The following is a 15745-nucleotide window of genomic DNA, read 5'->3' as shown; positions in this document are numbered from 1 at the left end:
AATATGTATATTGCATAATATATTTACTGTATATAATAATACTATATGTAATATAGTATTAATAATAATATAATATATATCATAGAATCATAGAATGGCTTGGATTGGAAGGGACCTTAAAGATAATCAGGTTCCAACCCCCCTGCCATGGAAAGGGATGCCACCCACTAGATCAGGCTGCCCAGGGCCTCATCCAGCACCTGGCCTTGAACACCTCTAGGGATGGGGCATCCACAGCTTCTCTGGGCAACCAGTTCCAGTGCCTCAACACCCTCCGAGTGAAGAACTTCATCCTAACATCTAATCTAAACCTACCTTCATTTAGTTTAAAATCATTCCCACTTGTCCTATTACTATCTGACTGAGCAAAAGGTTGCTCTCCATCTTTTTTATCAGCCCCCTTTAAGTATTGAAAAGCTTCAATAAGGTCACCCCAGAGCCTTCTCTTCTTTAGGCTGAACAGCACAAGATCTCTCAGCTTTTCTTCATAGGAGATTTGTTAATATATATATATATTATATATATACAGCTATCCACTCATTTAGCTGTGTTTTATAGTTTCTTTTGGCTGAAGAAAAATCAGGATTACAGGCTTCAAATTCTAAGATACTGCAGAGTGCTTTCTTCTTCTCTTTTTTTTTCTTTTTCTTTTTCTTTTTCTTTTTCTTTTTCTTTTTCTTTTTCTTTTTCTTTCTTTTTCTTTTTCTTTTTCTTTTTCTTTTTCTTTTTCTTTTTCTTTTTCTTTTTCTTTTTCTTTTTCTTTTTCTTTTTCTTTTTCTTTTTCTTTTTCTTTTTCTTTTTCTTTTTCTTTTTCTTTTTCTTTTTCTTCTTTTTCTTTTTCTTTTTCTTTTTCTTTTTCTTTTTCTTTTTCTTTTTCTTTTTCTTTTTCTTTTTCTTTTTCTTTTTCTTTTTCTTTTTCTCTTTCTCTTTCTCTTTTTCTTTTTTTCTTTTTCTTTTTCTTTTTCTTTTTCTTTTTCTTTTTCTTTTTCTTTTTCTTTTTCTTTTTCTTTTTCTTTTTCTTTTTCTTTTCTTTTTCTTTTTCTTTTTCTTTTTCTTTTTCTTTTTCTTTTTCTTTTTCTTTTTCTTTTTCTTTTTCTTTTTCTTTTTCTTTTTCTTTTTCTTTTTCTTTTTCTTTTTCTTTTTCTTTTTCTTTTCTCTTTTTTTTTCATTTTTTTCTTTTTCTTTTCTCTTTTTTTTTTCCTTTTTTTTTTCTTTTTCTTTTTTTAAACACAGGTATCATATTTGCTATTCCCAGTCCTCAGATACAAAGGCTCTTGTATGTAACAGATAAAGTGATTGTAGTTGGTTCAACAATATTATCTTTGAAGTCTTTTAGATCTCTTAGGTAAATACCATCGTGTGTTGGCAGTTTATTATTATGCCTTAAAAGTATCTTTTTTTCCGCTGATTACAAAACCAAATTTGATACATAGCTGAGATGTAGGTATGTACAGATCAATACTTCCTATTATTTTTAACACACGTTCCTACATAATGTAAATACAAAATATTGCTATATGCAAAGTACAGTTTCAGCTGTGTAATTACATTGCCTTTTTCAAAACTGTTTAGAAATCATCTTTAACACAATCGCACAATTTAATGAATGCAATTTAAACAGTAGATGATATTTCAATACTAACATAATAATGGACTTTGTAGAGATTCGCATTTACCATTTACTGTAGTAAAAAAATAGTGCAATCCAGAAATAGACTACTTCAATATGCCCAGGGAAAGTGTTTGTGTAAAAGGGGTGAAATAGATTTTTTTTCCTTTATTTTTTAAGATGGTGCCTGATGTCGTAACTTCAGCTTATGATTATCTATTGATTTTTACAGCAATATTCTTCAGTAATAATGTTTTATATTATATCAAGACTAACAATCTATATTAAATGAACACATCATAAACATATCAAATAAGGAAAAGAACAACTAATAGCTTATCATAAAGCAACAGATTTAAACTGAATTCTGTAGAAACAAGATATAGCTCTATTTTTGCTGTCCATGTGATAATCGCTATCTAATATAAGGCAGTTGATTCTTACATGATCAGAAAAGAGTGTCTGTTGTTGACACTTTAAGGACTGTGAGAATGAAAAACAAACAAACAAAAAAAAGTGGCAGAAACCCTGCTGGTAAACAGTACAGTAGATCATTGTATTCAGTATAACATTTTGATTCTCATCCTGATACTCAGGTGTTTTCTGCAATGGAAAGATTTATAGTAACTCCATTCTATGATTTTTATTTAAATAGCCAAATGAGAACAACAAAGGAAACATATCAAAACAGTATTTAGATGTTCCTTGGAGAAATATATGACTCTATAAAGTTTGACTAAGATCAGTTTGGTATAATTTGTAGTTGTTTAATGGCCTACCAATATATATATATATTTATTATTATTATTATTATTATTATTATTATATAAGCTTTATTACTGACAATATAAAAGGGAGAAGTAAAACTTAGACTTACTTTCTAGCCCTTTGTTACTGTATGGGAATCAAGACACATGATGTAAACCTTACATTTCTGATGTGTAATCATCTCTTATGTGTTCTATAAGGTCTTTACCTAGCAGTAAGGTCAAAAGGGAAGAGGGACGGGGAAAAAAAGTGGAATGGGTAGGAGGAATTGTTCAGCATTTTATTTGCATACAACAAGCAATAATATAGCATTTACCATTAAATAAATTAGCATTTCAAACGAGAAAATCATGGTTAGTTTTAACTCATTTAAACAGTAGATTCAGAAATGACTGCTGTACAACCCCTCCCTTCAGTATGCTAATTGGTAAGGTGTAATAGTCATGCTTGTTCTAGCATATAAATATTTGTGAATACATGTGAAGAATAAGTTTCAGCTACAGAAGTTGAAAGTACCCCTAATATTTATACCTGATCATTACAACACCATTTGGAGAAATGGGGATTTAAAACGAGCCAGTGTATTACAAAGGATGAAGGACATCTTTAATCACTTAACTTTTGGATTTAGGATAGAAATGGGCAATGAGTTTCATACAAACAATCATCCTGTGCTAGAAATATGCTCTGAATAAAAAGGGCACTTATTTCTGGTTTGTGAAATAAAATACTTTAACAGTGTCCAGCTATAGGCTTTGGGTTGAAAAATTCAAGTAGGGAAGGAATATCTTCTGGGACGCTTGAATATGCCTTTGTTCAGAGACAGGACTGAAGATGAGCAAGAATGTTGAATGAGTTAGAGGGTTTCAAGCTAAGCAATTATTTTTTCTGATGTTGAAAATATAGAAGAGGAATCATATTATGGGGCTATCTTCTTGGCTATGTTATGGACTTTCATTTTAACTTCAGTAAGATGATTATAATACATATGCATGCAGTAAGAAACTGAATTAAATCAGTGTGACAGACTTAATTTTATTTGACTTTGCAACTGTAACATTTAAATAAGGTTTATAATGTGTAAGGTTATATACAGCAGCAGTTATGCAAAAGCAGGTAAAATATCTGACTGCTAACTCCAGAGAAGTGCTCAGTAGTAAAATGCTAATTTATGTGTGAAATATTTATTAAATTTTGCAATGAATTATAGAATTATAGAATTATTTAGGTTGGAAAAGACCTCTAAGATCATCTGGTCCAACCTTTAACCTAGCACAGGCAAGCTCATCGCATCCCTAAGCAAGCCCCATGTCCCTAACCTCTACGTCTACACATTTTTGAAGACCTCCAGGGATGGTGACTCAACTGCTTCCCTGGGTAGCCTGTTCCAATACTTCTCAACCCCTTCAGTAATGATTTTTTTTCCTAATAGCCAACATAAACTTCACCTGGTGCAACTTGAGTCCAATTAAAACAAATTTCATAGGTAGGAATGCCATAATCTATGTAATAATGCAAATGTTGTTCTGTACTTGTAAGCACAGTCAAAAACCAAAAAGGAATATTGCTGGAAATTAGAAGTGAATGCTTAAACCTATTGTAAGGTATTGTAAGATACCAATTTTAAGCAGTAATCAAATGGATCAACAAGTTGCCAAAACGCGTATAAGATCTCAGGCAAAGTCATGATGAATACCTATCTTTTTTTTTTTTAATTCACTCCCCCCACGCCATTTCAGCTTAATGTTAATATCAATGAGAAAGCTACTGTAGTGTTGATTATAATAATAAATCATTATGGTTCCTTTTGAGTGTAAGTTACCTGACTTTAGCATTTACACAATTAATAATTTATAAGATTAAGAGAAAAGCTTTAGGATGCTGTAGAAGCTATAATCCTATTTCTCCTGTATGTAAACTTTTAAGTCAAAATGCAGAATTCACATTACCTAAAGTGAAGAAAAAAGAAAAAGGAATTTTAGGCATAAGAAACTGTCGCTAAGTATTTACAGCATATGGAGCTAGTCTTGAAAGAAATCATCAATTGGCAAGAGTGATGCATCAGATTCTCTTAGCGTTTTCCTGAGAAGTTTGGAAATTTGCTACAAAAAAGAAAGCTAAGAAGTATTAATTCCTATATCAAGAATAGCCTAAAAATGTCTTTGTTTATGTATGTTGCAACAACAGGTTTACTGTTCCCTGCAAATATATTAGAAAACACAAGCTTCACTTGAAAGTGTTGACAGAAATTTTATGGAGGCCTAGAACTAACTGTCATTTTTTCATTGTTTTTTTTTGAAATGAAAAACAACTGTTTCCAAAATGAACTTTTTTTTTTTTTTTCCCTACTTAGTGTGAAGCAGTTCTTATTCTATATAAAGCCAAAGCCAGTTCTTGGAGGCCATCATAGTAGAATAAAAAGACTGACAAATTCAGTATATTTTACACTGTAGACTGAAATGGTGCATACTGATAGGGGTGCCCTTGGCAAGTGTATATTGTGTCTGAGATATTAGACTACTGGAATTCCATTCTCGTTCCATCCACAGATTCATTTTATTTTAAATTGGTCTCATCTCACTAATAAAAAGTTATTGTTTTAATGGGCTGAGCCTATCCATTACAAGTATAAAATTTATTACAGAGTATTAGGTGGATTTAAAGTATAATTAACTTTAAATGAATTTGATATTTAAGATAACTTTAAATTCAGATTACATTTTACAAATAGCATGATTTGCCACCATTGATTTTAGCAGTGGAAAGCACACTGTTTTCAACGTTTTTTTACTCCTTAATTTTGAGCTAATATCACACTAGACTGTAGAACTCTATTTCATCTCCTTGCTCAGTGAAACCCTTGGAGTTGCATCAGAACTGAATATGATGCAAATAATTTAATGGAAAAGGGCTTACATGCTAACAAAGTCACAGTATCATAATAGTCATGTGACAGAGACATCATTGTCTACGAATGAATGCTCAGCACTGCATGTTCATAAACACAAACTAAAGTGTAGTAAGCTGTAGTAAAGCACATTTGGTTAAAATGTTCTCCGTAGAGACTTGAATCAATCAGCTCTAATCTCTCCTGAAAATAAGTTCTTTTCCAAACAACATGACTGTCTGTGTACAAAATGTTTTCTGAAGTGATGACTGTGAAATGCAGGATGGTTCCTGTAATTGCCTCATTGTTCAACCTGTGTCACAGAATTATGCTAATCATGCACCATAGGCAGGTCTGCATATCCAGTGCACAACACTTCTTGGTACTTCATTCTTTCATTTGACATATGGCACTGAATATATTTCTGTGCTGGCACTGTTAGAGCTGTTCAGGTAACAGGCTAGCAATGTATTGCATAAAGGCCGAGTGTTGATATATTATCTTTTTTTGTATGCAAAATATTAATTTGGAATAAAACAATGACCTGAAGACACTGCTGAAATGAGAATATACTTGTTTGGGCTTAGGGCCAGAATGGTGATTTGGGGATGCTGTTTTACATCAGTCTGTCCCTCTACTGACTTCGGTCTGTTTTTCCCGGAAAAGGAAGTTATATAGGTAATAGCTGGATGTGCTTCAAGAATTCTTAGTTACCATAACAGTATCCAGGAAATTAATTTGGGGGACTATAAATCTGAAAACCTTTAGCTTCTGAAGTTGATGCTGGGTTGACCTGACTCTAGATAGCCTCAGAATTTATCAGAACATAAGCATACCCTGTAACCATTTATTCCCTCAGCCCTGAGAAGTGGAGTGTGTCACGCTTGCTTTTTTGTTCCCCTTCATATCATTCTCTACATCAAGGCACTGTAGAGTCCAGGCTATATATATTACTGGAGAACAAAATGTACTAAAGAAGGATAGGGTGAAGTCCTACCGACCGTTTTGTTTCTCTCAGTCATTGAGGAAAATAGTCCACAGTATTTGTAAGTGGCCTGGGTTATTCATAGTATCTTCCTGTGAATGTCGTTTGGAAATTCTGGTCTTTCGTACTTAAGGAACAGATATTCCTATGGCACCTTCTGGATTTAATTCAAAGAACTGGTCACATTTGTTCAGGATAGACTTAGCTCAGATATAAGTGGGTAGAGCTGTACAACTTTATGGCTGTGTCTAGGGCAGGTCATACCTGAACAGCAGAGCAGCAAGTGCTTACAAACTATAAGGCCCTCACCCCCTATTTTTGACAGTAAGTAGTTTTTGACCCATTCTTGTCTTAAATTTCTGAGCAAGAGTAAAGTAGGATTCTTCTCCACTAACTTTATCAACTCATTTTGTGACACTGAATCTTATATTTTAAGTTGAGGACTTGAAGTTAGTTGTTACGTGCTCCGCTTTGGAACAATATGTCTGTGTAACCTTTTGCTTCTGTTGGTCCACACAGATCCAAGTGTGGCTATGTTATTTAACACTTAGGCAATTGGAGCTTGAAATCCAATATTATTATTAATAATTGTTCATGACATATATGGGGGCACGAAGTGTTGAGATAACGACAGATCTGACCAGAGTGTGTTAAACTAAAATTGGAACGATATAGAGAAGATTAGCATGGCACCACGTTGGGTGCCAAAAAGGACTGTTGTGGTTTAACCCAGTCGGCAGCTAAACACCACACAGCCATTTGCTCACCCTCCCCCCTCCCTCTCTGGGATGGGGGAGAAAAATGGGAAAATGAAGCCTGTGAGTTGAGATAAAGACAGTTTATTAAGACAGGAATATAATAATAACAATAATGTAGTACTATATAATAATGTGTACGAAACAAGTGATGCACAATGCAATTGCTCACCACCCGCTGACCGATGCCCAGCCTATCCCCGAGCAGCCGGCCCCCCACCCCGGCCAGCCACCCCTATATATTGTTTAGCATGACGTCAGATGGTATGGAATACCCCTTTGGCCAGTTTGGGTCAGCTGTCCTGAGTCTGTCCCCTCCCAGCTCCTGCTGCACCCCCAGCCTGCTCGCTGGCAGGACAGAGCGAGAAGCCAAAAAGTCCTTGGCCTGGTGTAAACACTGCTCTGCAACAATTAAAACATCAGCATGTTATCAGCGCTCTTCTCATCCTAATCCAAAACATAGCACCCTACCAGCTACTAGGAGGAAAATTAACTCTATTCTAACTGAAACCAGGACAAGAATAAATGCAAGTTAGGCAATGATGATAGAGGAAGCATATCTTTTCATCAGTTATTTCACTAACTTAGTGATAATTATCCCTCAGCTGCACTTGAAATGTTCTATTAGCATTCCAGCTCACTTTAATATCTGATTTATCAGCTACCACTTTTTGACCACAACCTAAAAATTCCTTACCAGTTTTTTTTTTTCCTTTCTTTCTTTCTGTTGCACGCCCTTCCCCTCTCTTCCCCCCCTAGCCCCTCCCAAAATGTTGCTATTGGGATTTCAAATCTTGTGTCTGGGTATCTGTTCCGGGTCCTATTTACTAATTCTTAGTTTGCTGTGATATTTTAACTTTTGAAATTAAAAAAAAAAAAAAGTGAACATGAATCATTTAATGTGTTAATTTACTAGGCTTTTTGTGAGATTTGGATTAAGCAACTTTTTATCATAAAAACTTTATAACATTTTGTGAATTAATTACAACAATTTAACTTTATAAAGAGAAATTGAGTAGTACTGACCAATGAAGTACCAGGACTTCAGTTTAGCTGCTCTCTTCTGAAGGGTATCAATATATTAACATATATTTAGACTGTAAAAGCTGGATTACTTTAAACATATATACATACATAGAATGCCTGTTGAGCCTTGCTATCACTCAGAAAATGTAATTTCTGCAAGACCAGTTCATTTCTTGTAACTGTCTCACTTTTGTGTGTACTCTGTTTTCCTTTCCAAAAGGATAAGAAAGACAAGGCCTCTTCTCCTCTCTGTTAATGGGTTTGTGGTTGTGGTCAACTGTAATCAATAAAACAAATGTGTTTAAGTCTCTTTTTTGCCCTTTGATGTCCAGGCTCCCTGCTATCCCTCACCTGAAATCAATGATACATATCTAATTGACTGAATTTAAAAGGGAAAAGATCTAGCTGCCTATTAACAAAATGTAGCGTATTCAAACAAGATGGGGGTGAATGAATTGGTTAAAGTGACACTATCCAAAAAAACTCCTTATTTTTCTGTAAGATTTTAAAAAGAAAAATAAATTATTATTGTCATAGTTCTATGTATGCATTTTAAACTTAAATTGTAATTATTTTTTCTATACTGCTAAATTAAGAAATAACATTTCTGAGAGAAAAACTATTTTACTGCTCTTACCTAGAATCTGATTTGAGCTTACTGAAGTTTGCTAAGTTTTTCACATTCTCTTTAATGGTCTCAGATCCATCAGACTGTGGAGTTTTCAGAGAATAAAAATCTTGTAAATACCAAAAGGGCTGTACAGAGGAAGAAGGTAATGCATTCAAAATATCAGTCTTGATTTCCATAATTTAAGACAGCCACAGCTAAACACTCTCTGTAAGCCATAGTACATCTAGTTATTTTCAGTCAGGTGTGCATAAAATCAGAAGGCAATGACATGATTAATTAGCATCTTCATTGTTTGGCTAACCATTGAGGGTAGTCTTGCATGCATATTTCTTATCTTCATAGTTTTAAGATGAATTAATAAATACTGTATGCATTGAAATATTCATGTTATTTTCATACTTGAAAAATAAAATTGTTACATTTATTTTGAATGTCTTCCATTTTGTTTTGTGTAAGAGTCAGTAGTCCAAGTTCTTTTAATTGAGTCTTAATATTTTGAAAAAGACTTAAAGATCTGAGTTCTTTTCAGATATTATAATTATGATAGAGCGCTGTTAACAGGACTATTTTGTTATATGTATTATTTTCACTGCCCCTTTTTGTGCCTGATAGCTTTGGAAAAACTACTATGGGGACTTGACAAAAGAAGACAAGCTAGGGCTGAAGAAGTGAACTATAAAGAAAATTCAGAATATGGTGACACAGTCTCTAGTGTATTAGTTATCTGCTTTATAAATCTAACATAAGTGAACATAGAGCCATCTAACTGTTTATTAAAATACGATATTCCTCAGAATAGACTTTAGTGCTCTAGCTTCTGACCTGGACTCCTAATGAACACAATACTAACAAGATTGGAGTTTCAAACTATATCTCAATCTTCGCTTCACCTAGGATGTTAAAAAGCACACTGTCAAATATAACATGGTAACCAGAGGAGTAGGTTTCACACAGAAGTTACCTCCCTTGCTTTTTGCCATTAATTATAATGATAAAGAGTTGTAGATTCTTTTTGTCTGTTAAATAAATATTGTAGTGATATATTTATAAACACCTAGTAGAAATGTTTCTGTCAACATGAAATTTTGAAATGATTGAACTCTATTTAGTAATGTTGTAACACTTACTATATCACAGAATTAACTATTATTAACTTCTATACTCAAAGCATCTAATGGTAAACATTATGGATTACACAGAATACAAACTAATGGAAACTATACTTTCGGTGGGATTTACATCCTATAACTTAAAATATCTAAAAATCAAAGCCTAGAAGCCGGTAACACTCAGCTTCTTTTATAACAAATGGTAGAAATAGGAAAGAGCAAAGTATGTTCTGAGAGTGGTGGGACATCTGTCTTAAAGAGAGTTAGGTAAATTAGGGAGAATGTGATAATATTGTCATCCACATATGATGATTTATTTATTTTTAAGCAAGGTTTGGTAGTTTCAAGAGAAAAAAAGAAAATGTAGGCATGAAGCATTAGAGCCATTAACTAGATAAGGTTTGAAGGGTTTGTTGCCATGAGATATTATAGTCTTTACTTGTATTTTATGACAATTCTTTGTTTATTTATTTTAAGGCCACTTGCTAAGTGAAAGCCAGTTGCCTTAAAAAGAGCTTCAGACTAATGCTGAAAGGTGAATAGATAGGCTTTAGCTGATAGACTTCAGTTCCTGCCTGCAAAAAGCAGGATTTTCTATTTCTCTACTTAAATGAATAAATAAGCAGCTTGAGAAAGCTGACAATTAACAGGTTCTTAAGGAAACGAATGAACAACTAAGTGATACAGAGTTAACAATGGGCTATGTTTAACATCCACCTTTGTTTCCATTGTGATTCTTGCTGTTGATTTTAAGGTACTGAGTAGTATAGCACATGGAAAGAATTCCATCTTCTTTAATCTGTCTTCATGCTAAAGAAATATAGCAGGCAGGTAGAAAACAGATGAGGAGCTAGACAAAATAATCTGCAGATTGCAAAAAAATCTGCAAAAAAGGTAAGAATCAGTAATTACATAAAGTACCTTAAGTGGGTTTGAAATGAAACTGAGGCTAGACACTTGTATCTTTACTTATGTTCCTTAATGGCCTGATATACTAAGAATGCTAAAAATACACCTAACAGACAAAAGAAAAAACAAAAACAACAAACAAACAAACAACCACAGCTTTTCCCATCATTTACTTTAAATGATGAAGAGATTTGTCCATATTGTCATAAATATAAAAGTGCTTCACAGACCAGTCAAGAGGGAGGTTACCTGTTCATTTTTCCCTCTTCCTATAGAATTTCAGAACCACCTATCTCATCAATGAATAGATTTAGGGAAAGCCTTGTGGTCAGGTAGGGCTGAGAGAGATCTCTGCCTATACTGTGTGAAGTGTCTTAGTATTTCATAAACAATAGTGATATAAAATGACTAAGTGAGCAAAACAGAGCATCTTTCTGTTTCCTAATGTATGTACCTAGAAAAGTACAATGTATTGGGGTTGGTTCCTGTCCCAGTTCTAGTGTCGTTTGTTTTAGGTGAAAGATCCTTTTGACAATATAATGAATCCTCCATTAGCATAAACTGGTATTCTGAAATGTATTCAAAATACCTAGCTCCTAATTAGATGGTGGCATCAATATCTACCTCCAAATAACATATGGAATGTAATGAATTTGAAGGGGAAAATGAACTTTTGAGGGGGAAGTAATGTATTAATCAAAGTTTGTAGTTAGCTCAGTATTGTTACCGGTCCAACTAGAGTAGTCAGTTATGTCTAAAATACCAGTTAAGAAATGAAGCAAATAACATCATGAGCAACATCCTCTGTCCAACCCTAAAACCAAGCATTATCCCAGTTCTTGACCTTTTGAATCCCATCTGTGTATGTCATTCTTCTTGATGTGTTGCTTAGTAAGTTATTAAAACAGCTTAAAAAAATCTCTAAATGTTTCAGGTCTAGAAGGTGTTATTATGGGTTCTCATGGCAAATCAGCAACTTATAGCTCCTTTTACATTTGCAGATGGTGATTCTGACCTGTGTGAGTGCAGCCCCAGGCTATGCTCATGGATATATAAAAACAAACAAATAAAACAAAACAAAACAAAGCAACAACAACAACAACAAACAATATATTTAAACCGCACAATTTGATGCATTTTTTGAGCAGAAGAATACCATGCATGGTATGTGGAAAGCATTGAAGAAATTGTAGATGGATAGGTATAAAGGTCTATAGGGCCTTTAGTTACCAAGCCAAGGCTAATTCCAGGTCCTGGAGTGAGTTGTAGTCAGTCCACTGTAGAGGAGTCTAACAATGAGTAGGATGCAAGCAGCCTGTACCAAAGGAACTGCAAAAAAAGAGATCCTTCTGTGGATATTGCAAGGAAAATACAGATGGAGCCAAAGAATCCAAAAATCAGCGCAAACCAAGAGCAAAATTAGTATTTATTTAAGCAAAACAGGTTTAAGAAAGATTTCCTGAAGTTCTGCTAAGACAATACTTCAGTGATTTCAGACTGCCTTTAATGATCCTGACAAGAAGAGCAGGGATTTACTTCTCTCACATTATGCAGTGGACATGCCTAAAGAGAATTTACAAGGCTTGTAAATGTAAATACTATTCTTTTTTAGTAAATGAGTTGAAGAGCTGGGCTTGTTTTTTATTCAGTCTTAACAAGAGGTTGTAAAAGATGTGTCACTCACACATGTTGGAACTCATTCACTCCTTGACACCGTAGCTTTTTCTTCCAAAATTTCTTAAGTAGAACACTGAGGTGTGGACTGTAGGGGGGGGGCAACTAGACTGTGCTGTGAGAAACAAAGTTGTGTTTTTGCAATAGAAGGTGTTTTTGCAGTGGAAAATTCCATTAACCTTGCATATTCAAAAGTGATTGTGCAGCACAGCAGTGGGGAGTATGTTAAGCATATAAGGGGAAGGTCCCAGTGTCCCAAAATAAGGAGGATAGCTAAGAAAAACAGGATGAGCAGTACAAAATCAGTAAAAACAAAAATCACGGGCCCTCTAGTCATGACAGAAGGAAAAAAAAAGGAAAAGGAGAAATTAACGGTTGGTCAAATTAAATTGTACATACGGAAGTGCGTCGAGTAGGTTGTGAACCTGTAGTACTCAGGCAATGAGGAAACAGGAGAGAAATCAGGTGTCGGGTAATGGAGAATATAAGGTTATGATAAACTTTTACTGTGCGCTCCTGCTTGCAGGATGCCCACCATTGCAATCGTGAATAAAATAGCTTCACAGAAGGTCCTGTCTGAAGAAAATTATTGAGATTTTTCTCATAGTGCCACAAATTTATATAGTGTTCAGTAGACATGTTTATTTTGCTAGTCATTTCATGAAAGGCTGTGAAAGTAATATCTACATTTCATCTAAAAAAATAAAAAATGTATGAACAAGCCTTGTTCAAAGAAGGCAAGTCTTCTTATAAATGAAATAGAGAGTTAGTACATACATTTATGAGACTAGAGTTCTATGAGATCTATGTGAGTGGGGACTGGAAAAACAAACAAACAAACAAAACAAACAAGCTCAATATTCTTCTGAATGTGGATTTAGAAGAATCCTGAAGAGAAGGAAAATAGAACCTTCTTTTTCCTCCACTGATTTAGCTGAAGAGAACCACTGCTTGTTGAGTCAGCATACCTTTACTTCTCTTGAGTTAATAGTCATTGTTATTATCTTTTTCTAAGAGCTTTAGTTCCTGTATTTCATCTCTCAAAAACTGGAACTACAGCAGTATGTAACTGCTACAAGAGAGGGTAGAATTTCTGTGGAAATTGAGATTTTCACATCATTCCCCAAAGGAAGAAGACAAACAAACAAACAAACTAACAAAAAACCTTCCATGTCAAATGCTCCAACACATTTAATCAGTTCTACTGCATTCCTCTAGGGTGAAGTTTGGAACAACAGCTATGCATGTATACATAAGGTATACCTGTATGTTTTGAGTATTCATTTCTGCCTACTTTGTTGTCTACATTCCTTTTCGTTCTAGCCAAACTCTAAGTTAGTCAGCTGCTTAATTATGATGAGGAAGCTTTTTACCTGCATGCTCAACCTTCATTTCCTGTTCTTGCTTCACCTGGTTCTGGACAGGGAATTCATATAACAGGTGCAGTACTAGCTCTTTAGCAAGGAGATCAGGTCTGGCCTTCTACAGAGCTGCCTTAAAATTTTCTGTTTCTAGCAGCAAATAGATAAACTACATGTCTGTCATGTTTATACACTATTACTTTATGAAAGCTAATAGGAAAAAGATGGTAACAGAAGCCAATAACACCTTTCCTTCCTAAAAGGAAGTAAAAAAAGTTCAGTGTGACTATCACCAAAGATTTATTTTTCCCCCCATCATGACAGACAGCTAAAACACTTTCCTGCCTGAGAGATCAGCACAAGCATTTATAATGGTATGTTGCTTTGTTTGAATAGATGATTTATGATTTTAACATGACAAAAGGATGTCCCTGTTTTAGTCTAACATTCTTATAATGTAATGCAAGACAGAAATAAATGACAGCTTGGTTACTAAATACATTTAAAACATGAGTGCTTTATTCAATGGAATTCTTATTTTATTGCTAATTTTCTTTGTTTTGAATGATGATTATTCATATGAATATATGCACCCATATAAATGATCATATATGCCTAAAAACGAGTGCATATCAGAACACACACATGTATAAATCTGTCCAAGAAGACATATATAAGCCATGTTAAATTGGCAAAGATTGTATTGCCATCTGTTAAGTATTTATAGACTGTATCCCATATCAATTTTTTCTTCTTTTACATGAGATTGATGTAACAGACCCACAGTTGCCTTAGACAACCAATTTTCCTTTTAAAATACTGAGGAGAGCATTAGCTTGTTTAAATTCCCTAGACCCTACACTGTAGCCTGAAATTTGTTAAAGAATCTTCATCGTTCATCCAAACCGCAACTTGATCCATTATTTCAATGTTCTTTCCTACAAGTTACTCTGATTGGTTTGCATGTATATTCTGACTTACCTACTACAACTTTTTCAGTTTATGCTGTGGTGAAATTCAGTGGCCGTATTTTATAATTTAAAAATAAACTGCATTTTAAATATTTAACAGCTGTCATTTAAAATAATTTTATTTAGTGATGGGATAAGATGTATTTTTTTTTATCACTAACAGCAGAATATTTTACCTCTCTTTGTTCCAAACATAGAAATATTCTTATACTCATTTGGTATGCTTCATTATGATTTATTGACGAATTTGCCATCTGCATCAACATTAGGTCATATGTCAGTGCTAGAATATTTTTTTTTGTTCCAGAGGAAGTGTAGTACTTATTAGCCTTAATACCTGCGTTAGAAGTTTCATGAATATGTTTAGATTCTTTTATCAACTATTTGTATTTCCTCATTGTCAAAGAGTACACATGGCTGTCAGCTTCTCCATTTTTCCATTGGTGATATATGTTGTTGGCAGTTCCTTGTCATTAAGTTAAAACTGGAAAAGCATTTTATAGTGTATTTCTCTGGTCGTGTTTTCCCTACAGAAGTCTTGGAGAGCAAATATTTGTTTTGATCTCACTCCAATTTTGATAACTCTTACCAGGATTTCACAAAAGCAAAGTATTGGAATGTATGGGTGTGCTGAAGGACTTGCAGAAGAGTTGGAAGTAGGATCAATGTGGAAAATTGTGGGTTTAAACAGCACTGTAGCAGTTCATCTTCTCCTCCCTACTAAGCTATCACTATTTCACATTTCTATAATTTCTTTTCAATTGTGATCCCATTGTTTGTTTGTTTGTTTTTCTTTTTTTTTATTTTTTATTTTTAATATAAACAGGTAAAATAAAATCAAACCAAAATTAGTCATGATCTAATAACCAATATTAAATTCTATTTCTGATATAGACTAATGAGTACATTCCCAACTAATTTCCATACTAATAGTCCATACACAGTTTTAATGAGAGAACATGATATACTTATTTTAGATAGCACTTGACTCTTGAAAAAGTTCCACTGAAACAGATGGACAAGAATATGCATCAGGTTGCTACTCAGTTGTGATCACACA

At 33.9% G+C, this 15745-nt stretch overlaps 1 protein-coding gene across 37 annotated transcripts in view; it reads left to right on the top strand.

Moving 5' to 3' along the window:
• The window catches only part of GPC5 (glypican 5), a 765123-nt gene that overhangs the window by 331940 nt on the left and 417438 nt on the right, over positions 1–15745 (top strand). Inside the window, exon 7 of one of the 37 annotated variants that reach the window (XM_080577261.1) lies at positions 14039–14088. The exons of 35 other annotated variants lie outside the window; for them this stretch is intronic. In XM_080577261.1, the coding sequence (XP_080433387.1) occupies positions 14039–14086 (48 nt within the window). In that variant the 3' untranslated portion in view covers positions 14087–14088. One more of the 37 variants, XM_080577259.1, reaches the window with a different exon arrangement.

The sequence above is a fragment of the Anser brachyrhynchus genome (genome assembly GCF_964034855.1).
Source record: "Anser brachyrhynchus genome assembly, chromosome: 1".
NCBI classification, from domain to species: Eukaryota; Metazoa; Chordata; class Aves; order Anseriformes; family Anatidae; genus Anser; species Anser brachyrhynchus.
The sequence above is the reverse complement of the archived record's forward strand: the minus strand, read 5'-3'. Positions and strand labels throughout refer to the sequence as shown.